This window comes from Thermobia domestica, chromosome 5 (genome assembly GCF_964235325.1).
Source record: "Thermobia domestica chromosome 5, izTheDome1.hap1.1, whole genome shotgun sequence".
In the NCBI taxonomy this organism is placed as follows: Eukaryota; Metazoa; Arthropoda; class Insecta; order Zygentoma; family Lepismatidae; genus Thermobia; species Thermobia domestica.
In genome coordinates this window covers 44,492,600-44,512,746 of record NC_137458.1, presented here as the reverse complement: position 1 = coordinate 44,512,746, position 20,147 = coordinate 44,492,600, and the positions used below count along the sequence as shown (strand labels likewise).

General features: G+C 37.1%; 1 protein-coding gene across 1 annotated transcript in view; it reads left to right on the top strand.

Moving 5' to 3' along the window:
- Nucleotides 1–20,147, top strand: part of LOC145685068 (uncharacterized) — a 93,579-nt gene that overhangs the window by 28,735 nt on the left and 44,697 nt on the right. Inside the window, exons 4-8 of the mRNA XM_081757412.1 lie at nt 2,470–2,655; nt 7,278–7,401; nt 12,192–12,403; nt 14,972–15,115; nt 16,421–16,666. Coding sequence (XP_081613538.1) covers nt 2,470–2,655; nt 7,278–7,401; nt 12,192–12,403; nt 14,972–15,115; nt 16,421–16,666 — 912 coding nt within the window. The remainder of the gene's footprint in view (nt 1–2,469; nt 2,656–7,277; nt 7,402–12,191; nt 12,404–14,971; nt 15,116–16,420; nt 16,667–20,147) is intronic.

Here is a 20,147-nt window from a genome sequence, read left to right as displayed (position 1 = left end):
TGAAATATTTAATTTCATTTTTCTTTAGTATATAAAATCCAGTTCTTTAGTCGCATAGCATATCGAAAAACAGAAAATTATGTAACAGAAGGTGATATTAAGAACTCCGTTAAAAGGGAAAATGCAATTATATTAATTTACTAAGCTATTGTGATAATAATGTTTTGTGTTCATTTGTTTGGAGCTTAATTTTTTCTTTCAGGAGCGAGTCTAATGAGACTTCTCTCGTCCCAAGGCGAGAACACTTACCACTTGTTCCAGGGGATCGAAAACAGAGGTGCCTGGCAACCCTTCCTTTCTATACAGGTGTGTGTGAATCTTCGCAATAATGAGGTCTGATAAGATCGGAATGTAAATACTGTGTCAAAATTGTGGCAAACAACATGAAAATCGAATCGTGGCAAACAACACGCCACCGTGATAAGACAGTGAGTCACAACTAGAGGAAAGAAACAAGCTTGAGAGCCTTAACTGGACTAACCAATCATCCTACTTTATTTTACTTCAAGAACGAATTTCCAGTTGAGTTTGTGATGAAAACACCCCCTACAGTATGACGTCATTCATTAATACTTTGACCCCTTCTGCTCAAAACCACAAAGCGTGTTTTGTTGTGTGTTATTGTATACTAAAGGAGTAACCACTCGCAAAATTCCAGATTTATTTATTCAGGCCCATTGGAGATATTGAACAGTGAAACATGCCAAATTGGCGTGATTTCCCAACTTTACGATTTTTTTTTCAAGTCTTTGGGAGCAGCTACAGGTCTGCAAATTTTTGTGTATAAACTTATGACCCGGACTACATGCACACACAAATTCAGACCTATATTTTCTGTTGTAGAATAACATTATCTATTATTATGGCAAGTTGCATTTTATTATCTCCTTTTACTTATGAACAAACAAGCAAAAGAAAAATGGTAAATTTTGGATTATTTTTAGTAAAGCAGGCTGTTAATGCAAGACAGTGATAATAGGCAAAAGCGTAGTTGATGATTTTTGCAGACACACTATTCGTGGATTCATGACTTATCAAACACTGTGAACCTTGTTTTATTATATTCCACCTACTTCGTTCCCACCCCATGTTTACTCAATTTGTTCTCTTTCTCCTGACTCTGATCGTAAAAGCTAGCTCCTACGTCATTCATTAAAGAGTTGGAAATGATTACTCTAGAGCCACCACTGATTCTAATAGTAGTACAGTGAAACCTCTGAATAACGGACACCAATGGGACGGGAATTTTTGTCCGTTACTGAGAGGTGTCCATTACAAAGAGGTTACAAAAATTTAATTTTCTCAACGGTAATTGTATGCAGTAATATACAGTAAATACATTATGTATGAACGTAAATACGTAAAATTCAATATGAAAATACACTATTTAGTACGTATTTGAATTACTGGGACGGATGAAGAAGAAACTCATTTCTGTTAAATAATATTATTGTTGGGGAATGTATTAATATGTTCGTATACTACAAATGATAATGCGTGTATGGTAAGTTCTTAAGGACATGTCATCACCCTGTAAAAAAAAAAAAAAACATTAATTCACTTACCGCCTATATTAAAAGTAAAAATAGCTTTAAAACGTATGCAATATTATTATTAAATACTGAAAATATGGAGAAGAAACACAAAATTTCTTGGGAAAAATTCTGCAGTAGTTCTCTGCCGTGTGCATCCTACGGACACTAGTTTCTGTTCGAAATTTGCTTGCAATTGTTGGATCAATTGGAGAACTATTTCTCCGCGATTAATGGCAAATTTCTTTAATTGTTCAAATGTTTGAGACACCAATTTGTACAAAAGAAAAAATTTCTTTTCCAAAAAAGTAAGAGAAAAAACATTGCTCGTTGAAAAATGTTATCGCAAAATAAACAATGTTTCTTTTGTTATCTATGAAATTGTCGGGAAAGATGCAAGGCCCAGAGGAAAAAGCACTAAATTTGTTAGGGAAGCAAAGATCCGCATAGAATTCTTGACCATACGACTAATCCAGCATGAATGTTAGTGCTTATTAAAGATTTTCTGGGATTTCCACCAGAAAGCAGTTTATTGCGGTCAGAAAAAAAGAAGCATTTCAAGTTCAGCTTGAAGTTGTTCTGTTTGATGATAGATACACTTGTGGGGAAAAGACTTTTCTGTCTACTGTCAAATATCGGAGAATCAAGAATAATTCCTGTCCGTTATGAAGAGGTTATTGAAACGTTTGGGGGTAAAAATGGACCGTCCGCGCACGTATCTGAGAGTGTCCGTAAAAGGGAGGGTTTTGTTCCGTAAGAGAACGTATATTTTTGCCGGGACAAAAAAATCTGTCCGTTATTGAGAGGTGTCCTTTAAGGGAGGTTTCACTGTATATATGGTAAATAACACATTTTTACTCTATAAATTGAGATGCATTGTGTACTAACTTTCGTATTACATTTTCTTGATTTTGTTGGTTTTTTAATCTTATTTCAGTATTTAGGATTAAGTAAGCCTTGTCCTGCGTATGAGGTGGAAATGGAAAATGCACTGCAATCTCCAGAGTATCAAAAAATCGACAAAGAATATGAAGACCTTTATAAATATTTGAGTTTACATACCGGAACAAACATTAACAACGTCATCGAAGTTTGGAAACTGTACAATACATTGACTATTCAGGTTTGCGTTCTTTTTCGGTTTGTTTTACGCCATTATGATTTTTTCATTTGTACTTAATTCCTGCTGCTGTATTACGTAATTAAGGGTTTCTAATAATGAAATTTAACATAAGTATTTTTTTGTGTGATAATATTTCATTATTATTTCACATTTTGCACTGTAAAAATGTTAAATGTAGTGATATTTTAGGTTAGGATGTATAAATATTAACAGATTGTGTTGTGTATGGAACATCGTCATATTTTAGAAACTTTAAAGCAAATTTATAATATTTATTACTATTCATCACGAACTGAATTGTCAGTTCTACGGCAGATTCTGGAAGTGCCCCAGTTTTTATTCAATAAACAGCAGTGTTGCCGGGTGCATGTAAGTAAAAGTTTTATCACGATAATTTCTAAGTTTGTTTTTCATTGTTTTTAGGAACTGCATAATGTAGACAAATCCTTAACACACCTTTTGATGCACTGAAACATCAGAACTGTTGCTAATTCAGAATGTTAATTTATGAAAACCACGTTTTCCCTAGTAACCCCTTACAGAGGCTTCATCCGATTAGTTGTCGGTGGAATTGAAAAATTCTTTTCTTCATTCCACAGTTTCCAAGCTACTCCAACTATACAAACTGAAAATTAACGACAGAACATCTATTCATATGAGTTATGAGTCAATTTACGTGATTTGTAAAAAACATTGATTTATACCTTTGGTTACATCTGGCAACACTGTGTGGTTCCTAGTGTACTTCAATCGTTGCTTCCTAGTTTAAAAATATATGCATGAACAACGTTTTATTTTGATATAACCATTCTTTGTGTACTGCTTCCGGTTCAAAAGTTCTACTATCCCAAACTCCGGTTGCATTGTATATTGGACACCCTGTATAATCTCCCTCTCTTCCCTTGTCAGACAAGTAGGGGGGCCGGGAGTTTTCTCGCAGGAAATTGTTAATATAGAAGCTCGGTTTTGAACATTTTCCTGTATAATTCTCTATAATACAACATAAGGGGATATTTTTTTTCCAGAAAGTTATTGGCGGAGGACGACAATCTCTCCATGTCCCCCGCGTAACTACAGAGAAGCTCTACAATGGTTGTTTTGTGTCGTTATGTAAATAGAAAAGCAATCTTTTAGGTAATATACCTTCAGTGTATTTCAACATTTAGATAGCCGGTATGTCGAGTCAAAATCGTAATAAAACGTACCGCCTCTGCTTATTTCCCACTTCGAACATTGGAGCTAGGCCTTCTCCTTACATGCCTAAATCATCTCAGTCTACTTTCTTGTAGGTTTTTTCTACTAGGTCTAGCATTTACTGTTCCCCAGATCACTACATTCCTAATTTTGTCCTTACAAGTCACTCCGCACACCCACTGCAACATCTTCATCTCCGCAGCATACAATTTCTGTTCATCTCTCTTCTTCGTCCTCCAACATCCCTCTCCGTATAATATGGCAGGTTTCATTGCTGTTTTGTAAACTTTTTCTTTAAGACGTAGTGGTACTCTACAGGTCACACAATATTCCTGCCGCTTCTTTCCCTGTTGCCAACTTCTGCTAATTCTACTGTTTGCATCTTCTTCTATTCCTGCATTTTCGTGTGGTATGGATACCAAGTACTTGAATTTCCTTGTAATTGCCACCTCCTCTTCGTCCAGTAATATTCTTATATTCTCGATTACAATGTCTTGTATTCTCGATTTTTTTTTTTGAATGTCTTAATCCCGCTCAACGCAGATGGCTAACTTGAGTGGGTTTCGTTTATGATGTATGGTCGTTCAATCGGTGGTAAGTCAAGAAGCGCTCGCTTCATATTGCCACACTATGGAATTCACACCTTTAGTGGAGCGTCCAGCAGCATATTAGTGTTCGCGGCATTTTTTTATCTATGCTGAGACAACTGAAGTGAGTATCGGAAAGTGCTACAATGTAGCCTACCCGGAATCTATTACATTTCCGACACGATTAGACTTCACATAAGACAACTGGTGCGACTTTCATGTTTCTCCTCTGCGAGTGTGCCGTACCGTATCCTTTTCATCCCGTCTATATATTCCTGTATTTTACCAAGGACGAGTATATTCCTTGGTAAAACACGTGGAGGGAAAGTGAAGATTTCTCATATGACAGATATAGTACAAATATGTAGACCTTGTAGTTATCAACTACATGTCCGTATGGCCTATTTGTAAGGTACTTGCGGCAAATAAGGTCCACCTAAGTACGCTTTATTACTTAAACACATATGATGTAATAGACAAAACTTTATATGCATTTTATTTGTCAATACTTTATCTATCTTGTGGTATATTAATTTTAACTTGAACATTGAGCTAAATATATGAAAAACGTATTGAAAGAGAAACATACAAAATGGCCTTATTACCCGCACAGTATGCAAATAAGGCCCACTTTGAAAAGTAAAGTTTTATGACCTGAGAGACCACTGGACCTAACAATTTTACAGCACTTCAAGTACTTGTAATGGAACGATATTTAGTAACAATAAGGATATGAAATATAGATTTGTTAGATATTCCAATGTAAACTGACATTCAACTGTATCTGAAATTGTGTTCATAAATAATTAAATAAAAAAAAATATTAAGGATATAGGTAATCTCCCTTGTGTTATGCAGTCGTTAGTTATGCCGTTGCAACTAACTGAATTTTAAAGAATAAGCTTGGACACATAATAAACAAATCACTTTTGGAAACAGATTTCACACTAAGTTTCAACAACGTTTACACTTGATAACACTTGTAGCAAATGAATTCTTCATCATTGGTGTTGACCAAGCCAATTTATTCGTCGTGTACCCATATACCGCACCCTTTACAGCTTCGCATGTCACCGATCTATTCTGTCGCATAATGAACGATATCTCGAACGCTCAGAACCGCACGAAAATGTGCTTACTACATACCCAAAATCAGTCGCATGCATTAAAAATAGAGATTTACATTATGAAAGACAGCAACACAGAACTCGCACTTGCGAGCTCCCATAGTTAACAACTAGGTCCAAACACGATAGACCGCCCTACTACAGAGACTGGCACTGGCCAAGAAAGAATAACAAACTAACAACACACATTTAACCCTTATCCGGGCAACTGGGGCCTCCCAGGCCTAGTAGCTTCATATTTTTCTTCGAATTTCTTAATAACCATAAATATTTCGATGTCATAAAATTCTGAATTCTTCTATCTTTAGTCGAAGTTAAAGTTATGAACATATCGAGTTGGTAGGGCTAATTGAGTTGGTAAGGCCCCAGTTGCAGTCTACGTTACAAAAATAGCTTGCCCGGATAAGGGTTAAGTTGCCAGTTTCTAAGTATGTAACAACGCATACATGTATTGTAGGGTAATGAGGGTCAGTAATTTTTGATGAGCCTTATTTACAGACCACGTACTCGTCATTTTATAAATCATTATTTACAAATATGTTTCGTACTAAAACGAAGTAACTACTATTCCAAATACTAAACATTATAATCATCACAAATATACAAGATATTTCGGGTTAGTTTTATTCTACACAGAAAAAAAAAGAACTTACTTTGCCCCCCTAAATTATATCAACACATGAAAACTGGCTTCTCGATGCTTAAATATTGCCAGTGTTCCGTCTAACCACGCACAAGAAGACGAACTTTCTGAAGCAGGCATTGTGTGAGTAATCGCTACTTGTGATGTTGTCAGATTTCTCCTATAGTGATTGTAATCTATGAAATTTTGCACTGGGCCTTATTTCCCTCCGGACCTTATTTACCGCAAGTACCTTAATTGTATTCGATCTCAAACATTTTATTCATAGTTTCATTAGTTGTCTCTTTACTAACGATTTACACTTGTATTTAAGCTAATCAGTCTTAGTTAAAAATGAGGGTGAAGCAACACCTATGACGCCAACGTATTAAATATTACATTAGTACTACCTGTTGTTGCATTCACTGAAATATGAAAAGAATAACATTTTAATATTAATACTTAAACGATCACTGACATATATATATTTTCTCTGTTGTACGGGTAGTGTCTTTCAGGAGACACAATTGAGAGATAAAAACAGGATAATTCCATATTGATGGAAAATGCATTTTTGTAAATAATAATTAAAAAAAAAACGGGCATACATCTTGTTTTAGAAGACATATATTTTGGCAACTACACATAGAAAATTCTGTTACTTTAGCTCCAAATTAGTGGTTCCCAATCCCAACCTTGTTTACGTGGCCCCCCCCTTCGTGAGCCCTGGATACTTCACTCTCCCCTTTTCTTGCCGCTCCTTACTCTGATCCATTTGGAGATTTCAGATGCAATTTTGAATTGTCAAATGTTCAATAATAATAATAATAATAATAATAATAATAATAATAATAATAATAATAATAATAATAATAATAATAATAATAATAATAATAATAATAATATTGCTCTAAATAAATATCTTAGTCGTTCAAAGAAAATTCACAATTTTTAAATTTAATTCTAACTGTAGATAAGAGTAGAGGTCTTACGGTTTGTAAAGAGAGGTGGGTGGCCAGTTTTAATTTAAACCTTGTTTGAATATATGTAAGGAAATACTTAGTTAATGTTTACATTAATCTTTATTTACAGGCATCTCATAATTTAACGCTTCCAAGTTGGACATCCTCGGTGTACCCTGATAAGATGGTAAATTCACCCGCTCAAGCCATGGCGTTGTATACGCATACACTGAAAATGAAAAGGTTAAAAGGTGGTAAGTACCTTTCTAAGTTCGTAACAGTTCATCGTTTATAAGAGATTTAGGTCTCTTTATTCTTGGTATGAATAATAAAATATGTGTCAGGTGTAGATAATTGCTTATTAAAGATACAACTTCTTGAAAATATTCTTATAAGTATAATCATTAGACTCATATAGTTGAAGATCCTTATATCCAAAACTAATACATCCTATTAAATTTCTCTATGAATATATTTTTAAATACTATTACTATGAATTTTATATTAAAATTCAAATTGCCTGGGCAACGCACAAGTTATAATCTTTGTTTTTATTATTTTCACGACATTTTTGTAATTTTTAAAATCCTATCTTTCTGGTTTCATTTCAAAATTACTTAGAAGTTCATATCTCAGTGTCCATTCGTCTGTAATTCAGTACAATAGTCTCTCCTCTTTTTATTAAACATTTGTTTTTTCACCATTTAAAGTTAGTAAGAGGATTTAGGATTTTGGATTTAGATCTTTCGGCATCTGTGGCCATTTAGCCCGTCACAGTTGTAGGATGACGTCCTTCGGCGAGCACACTATCCGGGGAAAGGGAAGGAAAAAAGCGGCCTGGGACCTATATATTAGGTACCACCCCGGCATTTGCCTGGTGTGAACGAGGAAAACCTCATTCAGGGTGGCTAACCTGGAAAAGCTTTTTACACTTTTTCGACAGAGTGTCCTCATTTTTTAAGATTCAAGAAGCGTGCATACTACGGTTACCGTATTCTGAAATGTCAAAATGTGGGCATACTTCCATCTGGCTAAATGCGCGTAGAATATACTGTTTTCCTTGCGTGACTGATATGTTAAAGCGTATAATAAGTACAATAGGAAGAAATAGAATCACGATGTGCCTAAATTTAATCATTTAAATTTTAAAAATGACAATATGTTCACAAAACTATGTGACGAAACCTGCACTGAGAAAAACCCGCTCTCCGGACAGGGGTATATTGTACAAATACACGGAAACCTTTTCCTTACTACAGAAACCAGTACGGACCATACGTTATCCATATTCTACATAGATATTACATCATGCCGTTGCAGGATTTCTGACATCTAACAGTTTTCCGTATATCACGTGGATATACTTAAGCTACCTGCGTCAGCTATATGTTATATACGTCCATTTGTATGTGAGATCCTGACCGCCTATATTATTTCATACGTAAAGTACGTATGTATGAAACATTTACACGGAAAAGTATTATAAATATGCGTTTTCAGTTTTATGTTTACTGTACGTTAAGTCCAAAAACTACAGGATTTACAAATGTAACATACCTTTTTAAATATGCTACCTTCAATTTTTTTTTTCTCAGTGTGTATGTTCGGAACATGTATCAGAACGGAAATTTTTACTTTTCAAATGCCAACAGGTCCACATAAATGCTGAACTATAATAGTCCTTAGCATATATATATTAGAGACCTGCACGGGCCGGGCCTGGCCCGAGGCCCGAAGCCCGGCCCGGCCCGCGGGCCGGGCTTGGGCGGGCCGACTCTGCTATTTCTTTGGGCCGGGCCGGGCTTGGGCGGGCCGACACTGTTATTTCTTTGGGCCGGGCCGGGCTTGGGCTGGCCGACACTGATTTCTCTTCAGGTCGGGCCGGGCTGGGTCCGATCAATTGCAATTCTTTAATAGTTATTGACTTTCGTTAAACGATAATTGGAATAAAGCCAAACGTTGGAGAAGTGTGTCCGTGAAAAATGTTACAAAGAATGCAATAGGTATTTACAGTTTGTGTTGCTTAGCGGCTCTACTTTCACTATAGAGGATTGCAGGCATTATGTGGCAAATTGAGCTCTGACCTTGACCTTCACTGAACTCAAATTATAACAAGAAGGGGTGAGAATGTTTTGCCTGTCGCTAAACAATATTGCCACCTTCACTTTATGCTAAAAATTAATTAAGTTAGATTTTTGTTACAGGGAATGGAGTTTTTGTTCTCTCGATGACAGGCAAAGTTCTAGGAGGCAATGGTACCATTCGGAAGGCAAGCATCAGGTTGTGAACCAGAGTTTAGAAAATGTTTCTGAGGGTTAGGTCAAATATAGTACTAAATTTTGAGAAAGATTGGGGCTCGAGCTAATTTTTAAAAAAAATTGTCGGGCCAAAAACTTTTAAAATTTATCGGGCCCGGGCCGGGCTTGGGCCAAGAATTTTAAAAAGCTTATCGGGCCGGGCCGGGCTCGGGCCGAAAATCTCCAAAACTTTTCGGGCCCGGGCTGGGCCGGGCCTAGGTATGTTCGGGCCGGATTGGGCTCGGGCCGAAGAATTCGGCCCGTGCAGGTCTCTAATATATATATATATATATATATATATATATATATATATATATATATATATATATATAAGTGTGTAGTGTGTGTTCTTAAAAGAATAACAAACATTGGAGTTGAATCTATTCTTCCTGCTTCTCACCCTTATACCGCAAATGTCACCAAAAGCTAAACTACGGCTGAGTCAACTTGTCCAAATGTGCAATATGGCCTCGTCAGGTCTGGTAGCTCGATGTTACAAAAGTAAAATTGGAGATTTAGAAATGACAAGCTCATTCCTGGATATTGTAAACAGCTTTAGAGGTAATGGGATCGTGATCCAGGTTCCCTAACAAAAGGTAATCGAATACTTTTCAATTGGAAACAGAGTCTGAGGTATGAAGGTAGAAGGATTGTGAAAGAGAAATAATGAGCTTAGGCTTAAAACCCACTTTATTTTAAATTATAATTTGTAACTGTTTCGGATATCTAGCATATCCTTCTTCAGACACTATCGAAATTAATGACCGCCATATATATAGTCATTATTATGAAAAAGTTTAAATTCTTTTAACAGACATATGTATATTGTTGTACTTTTTTATTTTTATTTATTATTATTATTATTATTATTATTATTATTATTATTATTATTATTATTATTATTATTATTATTATTATTATTATTATTATTATTATTATTATTATTATTATTATTATTATTATTATTACTATTTCCTATTTACTGAGGCCTTCAGCCAATCCCATAAGTCTTCGTTTTCACTTTCCAACTAATCACGTTCCTTCATTTTTGGTTCTTATAAGGGTCTTTTTTTTATTTATTTTCTTTTTCTCTATGCTATTCAAACTTCCTTGCCATAATTCATTAATAGGTAAGCCCCCTGTCCAGTTCATCAGTTTATCTCTTCCTACCTTCTTTATCCAATCTGCTTCTTTCCACTTCCTTATTATCATTCTTTTCTCCATCTCCAATACTTCCGTCTTATCCCAATTAATTGCGTGATTCGTCTCCTTAACATGTTTGTATATGGCATTGGTATCTTTCTTCCTCCTAACATCATCTTCATGTTGTTTTATCCTTTCTTTCATTCTCTTTCCTGTCTCTCCTATATATGACATATCGCAGTTCTCACATCATATCCTATAGATGACTCCTTCCTCTTCATTATCTTTTTAGGCCTAGACAGATATCCGAAACAGTTACAAATTATAATTTAAAATAAAGTGGGTTTTAAGCTTTAGTCAGTGTCTCTTTTGTTAATATCAATCCAAAGCCATGAATAGTCTTACTAATGAGCTTAGGATACCTAAAAGTCTATACAGTACTTGCCTGGAACATTTGGAGATCTCGCATTGATGATTCTTTCGGTGTACTGTCGTCTATCTTCAGGAACATGGAATCGGGGTTATGGATGACCACAAAATGGCGTTGAGGCAACATAGTCAAGATCAACTTATAGCGTGAAATGACTTGGAATATATACACTTCCGAATAGTAAAACCATCCTTGCCGTTTATAAGAGAATATGCAACTTACAATATGCGTAGCCTCTTTTATAGTGGGTAGGCGCCGAAAGTCGTAATTCACAGAGAGTACCTATCTCCATCGTTGTTGCCCATCCACCCTGTCTAGGGACATGTTCTCCGTGGTTTTATTCCAAGGCATTGGTCATTGAATTCTTGGGGGAATAAATCAAATTTGAACAGATGAAATGAAGTACATGTAGGTTGACATCAGAAAAAGTGATCTTTAGAAATGTTAATACAGGAACAATCTGTCCATTTATTCATTAAAAAATACATAAAAAGGAAAGCGTCAACATAATATAGAAATTCTTTTATGTTTGAGCGTGTAAATGAACTGTAAGTTGTACTGAAAGAAATGGAAATTTAAAATACAGTTTTAATATCGATCTGATAAAGAAAATTAACAGTTCATGATTTCAAATAAATAATGTTTTGTCGCTTTCACAGAATTGCAGTCGTCCAATATATATATATATATATATATATATATATATATATATATATATATATATATATATATATATATATATATAATGTCCAAAGCTTCTTCTTCTTATTATTATTATTATTATTATCGCGAATCAAACATCGTTACACAAAAATGTATTTATATATTATCATATTTAAGTAATATTCAATTTATATAGATTGCAGATTCATTTTGAGAAATATATCTAAAAATTTAACTGAATTCGAAGAAATTTATAAAATTACATCACTAATATTCTAGCTCTTCCCTCATATCAATAAATAAATAAATGAACTGACAGATAAAGATGACATAGGAACTTAAATTCGTTCTTTTAGTTCTTTTACAACTCCATTTGACGTTGTGTGAGTATGGTTGGTAGTAATTTATTTTGAACTCATAGTTTTAACCCTGAATTTTAATGTGCTAGTTTACTTATCAATTTAGTATCAAATGTAGCACATTGTGGTTAATGTTGTGTAATATTTTTCAGGACCGCTTCTCGGTCAAATCTTGGAGCGTACGTTGGAAAAAGCAGAAGGAACTCTGTCACCAGACAGAAAGCTTTTTATATACTCAGGACATGACACAACTCTGGTATGCGTTTTGAGGACTATGGGTTTTACAGACTTTCCTAATCCTGAATATGGAGCAACGATGTTAATTGAGTTGTACCAGTCAAAGGAGCATGGACACGTAGTGAGAGTAATATGTTTTATTTGTTTCTTGTAAAATATTTGAACCCTTTTCGAATCGGAGTTCTTTGTGAAGGAACTACATATCTAGTAACGGATATATAGGGTGTTAATCAGCGCCGTAACTTGAATTTTTTTTTTCTGCGGGAGCAAGCATTAATACGCTTAATTGGACCCCCTAGAAAAGTTGTTCTTCTAATTCTTGGGCCCCCTCTTTTCATTTTTGTCTTACTCTTTATGCCCCCCCGGGAGCCTGTGGCCCTACAGCACGGCAAGATCTACGGGGTCGTTAGTTCCGTCCCTAGGCCCGTTCCATACATAACAAATTAATTAAGGGGACAATAAATCTCAAAGCCATACGAATAAATATTATTTCTAGGGCCCCTAATAGTAGACTTTTATTTTACTGAAATGGGTCCACTAGTCATTTTTGTTTAATTGACCTTTGCTGTGCTATTTTGTTGATGTAATGTAGTGAACCTGTTTGATGATTCATTTATAATTTCACATTCGTATCGTATATGGAGTAAGAAACTTTTGTCTTAAAATGGGCCCTCCTCAACGGCGCTGAGCTTCCCTGGAAGGGCAGTTGTCCCCGTGCCCCCTCACAAGTTACGCCCTGCTGTTAATGAATTATACTAACAAACTGTAAGACGTGACTTCTCACATTAAAATGAAAAAAAAAAATCATAGGAGTTTCAGAGGTAGAGCTGTCTAAAACTGTAGAAAAAAAAATGCACATTTTAATAAGGGTTATTTCAAATATGGGAAACTGCGGGTTGGCAGTCGACACCAGCGAAAAGGAAGTTACACATAGACCATCCAGAAGTGCATATTTTATCAATGTGCAATATGTGTGCAAGGGATTCCCTACCGTGCACAATTCCGAGACTTATTACCAACAGAATCATCAGATATATCCTGAGTTCAAGGTAGATTAAAAATAGGCAAAATTAAGCTTTGAAAGCAGTGAATACGTGGAAAGTCGAAAGAGTTAAGAGCTCACCAGCATCACGGTTCCTCGTGTTCGAAATAACGTGTACTAAGATATATTTCTTATTTTTAAAAACACGTATAAGATTGAAACAATATACCCGAGAACTCGTTATTCTGCACACGAGAAACCGTGTATCTGGCGATCCCCTGCCGAGGCATTGCATGTTCTCCACTATCGAGGCTTACCTTTTCTCTACTTTGTGCCGATTTTTACATTCATCGTCCCTAGCTCTCGGTGGAGATTAATGTACGCATGGTACGAGAGTAGTTTTGTTGTGGCAAGCTGGGAACGAGAGAGACAAAGAGAGACGAAAGAAAGAAGAGTAGGATAAATTTTCTACAGCGCTAGAGTTCGCGTATTCCTCCTTTTTACGTTAATAAAAAAAATAAGCCACAACAAAATGACCTCATGTGTTGTTCTGGAAAGCAAATATCCAAAGCTATCAAGTCCAGGGATATTGAAAATTACCTGTCCTCAACTTTACCCGCAGAACAAACATTACTTTCAGAGACTTCTGGACTAGTATGGTAAAGATCAGACTCCCAGTACTAAAGAATCAGGTAGTAAAGTATGAGATTCTGATTAAATGAAAGAAAGACATGAGTAAACTAAATGTCTTGAATTACATTATTGTGAAAATAGAGACTACGTTTATGCACAGTGACTGGTTGTTGTTTCATTTTCAAACATTATTGCTTAAACATTAGTATATGTATATTGCTTTTTCAAATCAGAGTTATAGTATCTAAAACCAATGTAACTGAGGAATTAGTTCCATAATAACACAAGTCCAATATTTTCATTATTTTATTATAGACAAAATACTTGTAATACTCGCTATTTTAATACTTAGTGACTTTGTTATTCAGTAAAGTGAAAATATGAAAAAAAATCTGATTTCCTAGTTCACATTTCCAAGAAATATTCAGTTTGTATTGATTTTCTCATTACTCTTTAGCTAGACTTGTGTGGTTATGGAAGTCACGGCTTCAATTGTTAATAATGGTATGTACGACTTTCAAATATAAAGAACCATCACTACTACACTCATATGAATCCTGTTCTCGTTCTTGAAATGTGAGCATGTGAGATTAAGAAATAAACGCTTATAGCTTGTCGTAAGAGATTACTGGCCTTATGCAGAGTCGTTTTGACGTTTAATTAGCGTCATACTAAATGCCTGACTACTGCAGGCAACATATGTTAGTCGTACTCTTTAGTATTGCACTAAACACGCGTCAAAATGACTCTGCATAAGGCCCTACATGTTTAGCCCTGTAGCTGTAAGATTTCTGAAAACAAAGATGGTTAAACTAAAATTTACTGTTCCTGGGTATAACTAGGTAAAATTTCTTGTTATGTCTGGATCTAACCAATTTTTCCTTAACAGCTTAAATAAAATATGTTTCAACAAGTCTGCCCACAAGCTTTGTTATCATAAGGGACCGGACTATTGACCTTCTTGTCCTATAACTTAATATACATAAACGTTATTGTTGCGTATTACTAAACACTTTTTCAATGGATGTGAATACATCTAAATAAGATCCTTTACTTAATAAATGTTTAATATTTTTCCAGGTACTTTATAAGCAGAATACAAGCAACGAGACATCTTTTGAAGTACTCGAGCTTCCAGGTTGCTCCACGGAGGTGTGTTCCTTGAATAAATTTCGTGAATTACTAGAGCCAATGATTCCAGAAGACTGGGAAAGTGAATGTTGTGCATAAGTATAAGGGATCAACTAATGAGGCACGATAGTAAAGAAATTACCTTTGAAGTGCCGGAAGTGATAAACAATTTGTAAATTTGAAACGAAAATGTTTCTGTTTACTAATAATAAGTTTAGGTAGACAATGCTTTATGTAACTTCAGATGTGGTGTAGGAATTTCTTGTGTATAATGTATACGTGCATTAAAAAGGTGAAAAAGAGAGAAGTGACTATAATTTATGCCGTGAAATCATCATTATAGATATAATACTGTTCATGTATTATAGCAAGATGTCATGTAGTACATATAAAAGAACCATCAGGTTCTTTCAAGTAACGGTTTTGTTTTAAAATGAATATGAGAAACAACAAGTTCACAAAATCATGATTTCTTGCATACCAGTTGCTTCTAGTTTAGATGAGATTGGCCGGCGATAGACTATAGGAAAGGAGTCCTAGAGGTGCTAGTTTTTGTCAAATTATTAGGATAATACAACCAGATCAAAATATAGCTTCTATTACTTCTGGCATTCAAAAGTGAAAGGGCAACGCCCCTATTTTAAAAAAAAATTGGGAATGTACAAATTAGGTTATATGCGCTTTGCAGGCTCATGTAAAGTAAAATGATTGCTATTAGAAGCAGGGAGCTTGCAATAACCTGAACTAGAAAGTATTTTAAAGCAGATTCGATGTGACCTTGATTATTAGTCTTTGAAATCATTGGGATAAATGATAGGGGATTAATTTCAAGACTAATTCAAGTGCCGAATCACGATGAGGATATTAGGCAAATGAGGGTTCCTAAGATGAGTGTCGTAGAGAATAAGAGGGTTTTAGGATTAGTGAGCATTACAAAAAGAAGAGTGAATTTTCATATGTGGGGATGTGCCCACTACCCTTCTTAGTTTATCTTTCTACATCTTAGTGTACGATGCACATTGATTTTTGATGCCAGATGTGAAAGTTTGATTCTTTTAGATGTAATAAGAGTATGTTCAAATACTTGATTTATCCTATCACGATAACCCTTTAATCTGGCATCTTATTTAATTGTTATTTATAGCGATAAAAGCGAGTTTTTAATAATAGGAATTGTATCAAATTAATTAAATCTAAGAGTAATATATTGTAATAATAATTAAAACTTGAAAATCAATGAAATTACTTCTTTGCGGTGGAGGAAATGTCTTGTAGAAAGGAAAGTTGCTTGTCTAGGATTACCCCAAGATATTTCGCTTGGGTGCTGAGGAGTAGGTGAGTGCCTTGTAGGGAAAGGTTGAAGTGCCGCTGCTTCCTGTTTTTGGTGTATTCCATCAGAGTGGTTTTTGTCGACTTGATTTTGATTCGCCAATTCCTGGTCCAGTTTTCGATCATGTGAATGTGATGTTGCAGGTAGAGTTCTGCATACCGGTGGTTGCGATGGCTTGCAAACAGCGCAGTGTCATCTGCATAAGTTTCGGTGATAGTATTTCCGTTTACGGAATGTCACTAGTATATAAATTGTATGACAGTGAGGAGAAGCAGGAACCCTGGGGAACTCCAGAGCTGATCCGTCTGGTGGTGGTGAGGTGTCCTGCGTAGCTGACTATGAAACCTCTGTTGCGTAAGTAGTTGTTTATCAATCTCACCAGATAGGGAGGGATCCCCTTTTGAAAGCAGTTTGTGGACAAGCCCATCATGCCAGACCTTGTCAAAAGCTTTCTCAATGTCCAGGAAGAGTCCCAGTGTGTGCTCTCCTTCATTGAAGCGAAATGTGATCTCGTTTGTCACTGTGACGAGTTGTAAACTGGTGCCATGTCCTGGAAGAAAGCCATATTGATGAGGTCCTGTGTGTGGTGCTGTAGCGTCCTTTGTATGATCTTTTCTACCAGTTTCCTAAGATGGGATAGCAGACGGATGGACCCCTGGTTTTTCAAGTAAGATCTGTTGGCAGTAGTATGAGGATCACTCTGGCTTCCTTGCAAGCTGGTGGGAAGTGGACGGCGACGAGAATTGCGTTGGCCAGTCTGCAAAGTAGCACTATAAGTTCCGGGACACATGTTTGACTGCCTGAGATGAAATAAGGTCTGGGCCTGCAGCTTTGTAAGCTGGAAGACGTTTCACTATCTCCTCCACTTCCCTGGATCGGACTAGTGCTGTATGCGGAAACGGTATGTTCTGCTGGAGGTTGCGGAGCGATTCCTGGACTGCATCAATCGTTTGTGCGTCTGGTTGCAGCTGGTTGTCTTGGAAGCTGTCCTGAAGGTAGTTTGCGAAGAGGTTGACTTGTTCTTCTGGATGGTGCACCAGTCCTTGCGGGCTTCTGAGGGGATGTGCGCGTGGTGTGGAATCAGGTTTTGCAAGAGTTCGAACCAGCTTCCAGAAGTCGCGGGAAGGCTTGTCCATCTCCTGGAGGGTTTCATTCCAGTGTTCTAGGCGTCTGCGTAGAATCCTCTTCCTGATCCTGGTAGAAAGGGAGTTCCATAGACGTTTATAGTCGGGGTGTCTCGTTCTCTGCCAGAGCCTTCTGGCACTGCGTTTGAGTTGTATAAGTGCCGCGGTGTGAGCCTCTCCTGGATATTTCAGCTGCTAGAGGGCTGGATGGGAGTTGAGTTGAGTTGATTTTAGTTTAGCGTCCCTTTCAGCGGCGAGGCTATATGAAACGTAGACCTACTGATTAACGTGGAATCCGAACCACATGAGCTCCCGCCGGGAATCGAACCCGGGTCTCCCACGCCAAAGGGCTGGATGGGAGTTAGAGCTCACATTCAGTGCGGTGAGGATATTTGTGGTTATGGTGGTAACGTCAGAGTCAATTTCTTCTGGAGTGTGTAGATAAAGCCGGGGGCCCACCAGTGCTGCCAATAGATCTGTGTATTGATTCCAGTTTATCTGTCGGAGTATTGGGAGTTGCTTCGCTGGAACGTACGTTCTGAGAGCCACAGTCAGCACTGTTGGATTGTGGTTTGATTTTAGCCCTGCGACGGCCGTCGGTCCATCTGTCAAGGCGATGTTCGCACTCAGTACAATAACCAGTATATCCGTTCCTAGGGAAATGTGTTTATTCTGTCGGAGCTGAAGGCAGGAAGTCAACTCCTCGAAGGGTCTGGTACAGAATCCTACCATTTTGGTTGTGTTTTCTGGAGTTCCAGTGAGGATGTTTACTTTTGTGGTCTCCTCCTATCAGAACTCGGTGTTCCAGCCAACGTAGAAGAGTGAGATCTGGTGGATGGAGAGGCTCTTAGTGTGTTTTGTATGGGAAGATCAACTGCAGGGGACCTTCCGGAGAGTGGACCGTAATGCCCACTGCCTCGAGTGAGGTCAGTGCTGGGAGGGATAGTGTATCGTGAGCTATGTGGGTTTTCACAAGGACAACCGTTCCATCCATCGGCCCTTGATGCTCTGAACGATATACTGTGTAGTTCCTGATGTGGAAATTGTTCTGCGGCTTTAGGTGCCTCTCACTGATGAGGAAACGTAGATTTTTCTCTGGTGAAAAATTCGATCAGTCCTTCCCGTTGTTGCTTAATTCCTGCGGCATTCCAGCACGCCACGATGAGGTTGCAAGTGGGAGCAAATTTATTGCGTGCTATCATCTAGGAGATCAGCGGCTACTTCCAGGACCGTAGTCATTTTTGATATGGGATCTTTGACTGCAGTGGTCCGCCTGAGGACTTTCGTCAGTTTGTCGATGATGGATGCAATGTTGAGGTCCTTGAAGAGATCGAGGATTTCCTTGATGGAGGCAGCGAGGGAAGGTTCCTGGGAGTTGCGTTGTTATGCAGGAGCGTTCTGAGGATCTTGGTGTGGGCTTATAGTCTTCTTGGCTGGGGTGGCAGTAGTTTTCTTGGTGTGGGTTTCGGTGGTCTTCTTGGGCGGGGTGGGGGCAGTGTGAATTGCACTGGCACTACTCGTTGACGGCTTCTGTGTCGTGGGCCTTGGTGGTTGAGAGGTAGTTGAAGCTGCAGTGTCTGCCACGTCGTGGTTTGCCGTTGAAGGACTGGTAGCGTTCTCTGTCTTTTTAGGGACTGCTGGTTGTGTTTTGCTGGTTGATGTTTGGGACGGTGGTTGGTTGGTTGTACGTTTACTCTTAGCCAATTTGATGTATTCACACCCCTGGTAGTTAGCAAACCTGGCGTCTGCTCTGTATGAGAGTTTTGAGTGCCCTAGGCGTTAACAGTGGAAGCATTGCAAGATGCCACAGCCTTAGTAGGGCTCAACCTCCACCCTGTAGCAGAGAATGTAGTGGAGGATGTGTATTTTTGCTGCTTCTTTTGTCTTACAAGGAGACTTACAGAAGTGTCACTCACCGATTTGTACGAAACATTGCACACTTGTAGAATATCGAAAAATAATCGACACGTATTTTTTTGTTTCGGCAATGGTGAAGATTTAAGGGTGGAAACCGCCCTTTGAACGTTAGGGGTGGTCTCCAAACATGGACAAAAACAATTATATTTTTAATATAGAAGAAAATATACTGCCAGGGTTTTTTAGAACAGATCATTCAGAATATGACGTCAAAATTACAAAATTCAAAATGGCGGATCCAATATGGTGATTCCAATTTCAAAATGTCTTCTGGTTTGAAATTCTCTGCACTTAGCCAATAACAATTACAGTTGGAAAGGATTACTACAAGAAAGTTGCGAACCGATTTGAAATCCCTCTCTGTTGATTTGAAACCTCTATATTTTAATGAAATGCTTGATTAAAGTGAGTCTGTGCACTTCTCTGTATTCGGAGTGCTTATATATAGTGAGTCCCCTTCCTCTCACTATATCAGAACTTCATATATCCTCAATTGATATAATTATGAATTTATTGAGAAAACGCTTCACAGAGTGATTTATATTAAGTGTGTGATGCACAAACATTGTTTACACCAAGCTCAACTTATTACAGCAATAACTGTGACAAATCGCAAAATGCAGCACAATCTTCTTCCAAATAACTGTTTTTGTAGCCCGCATATCTAATAAGATTTGCAAATCTGGGAGAAGAAAACTAATTATGAAACAGTGATTTTAATCTAAATTATATTATTACGGAGATGTAAATTTAT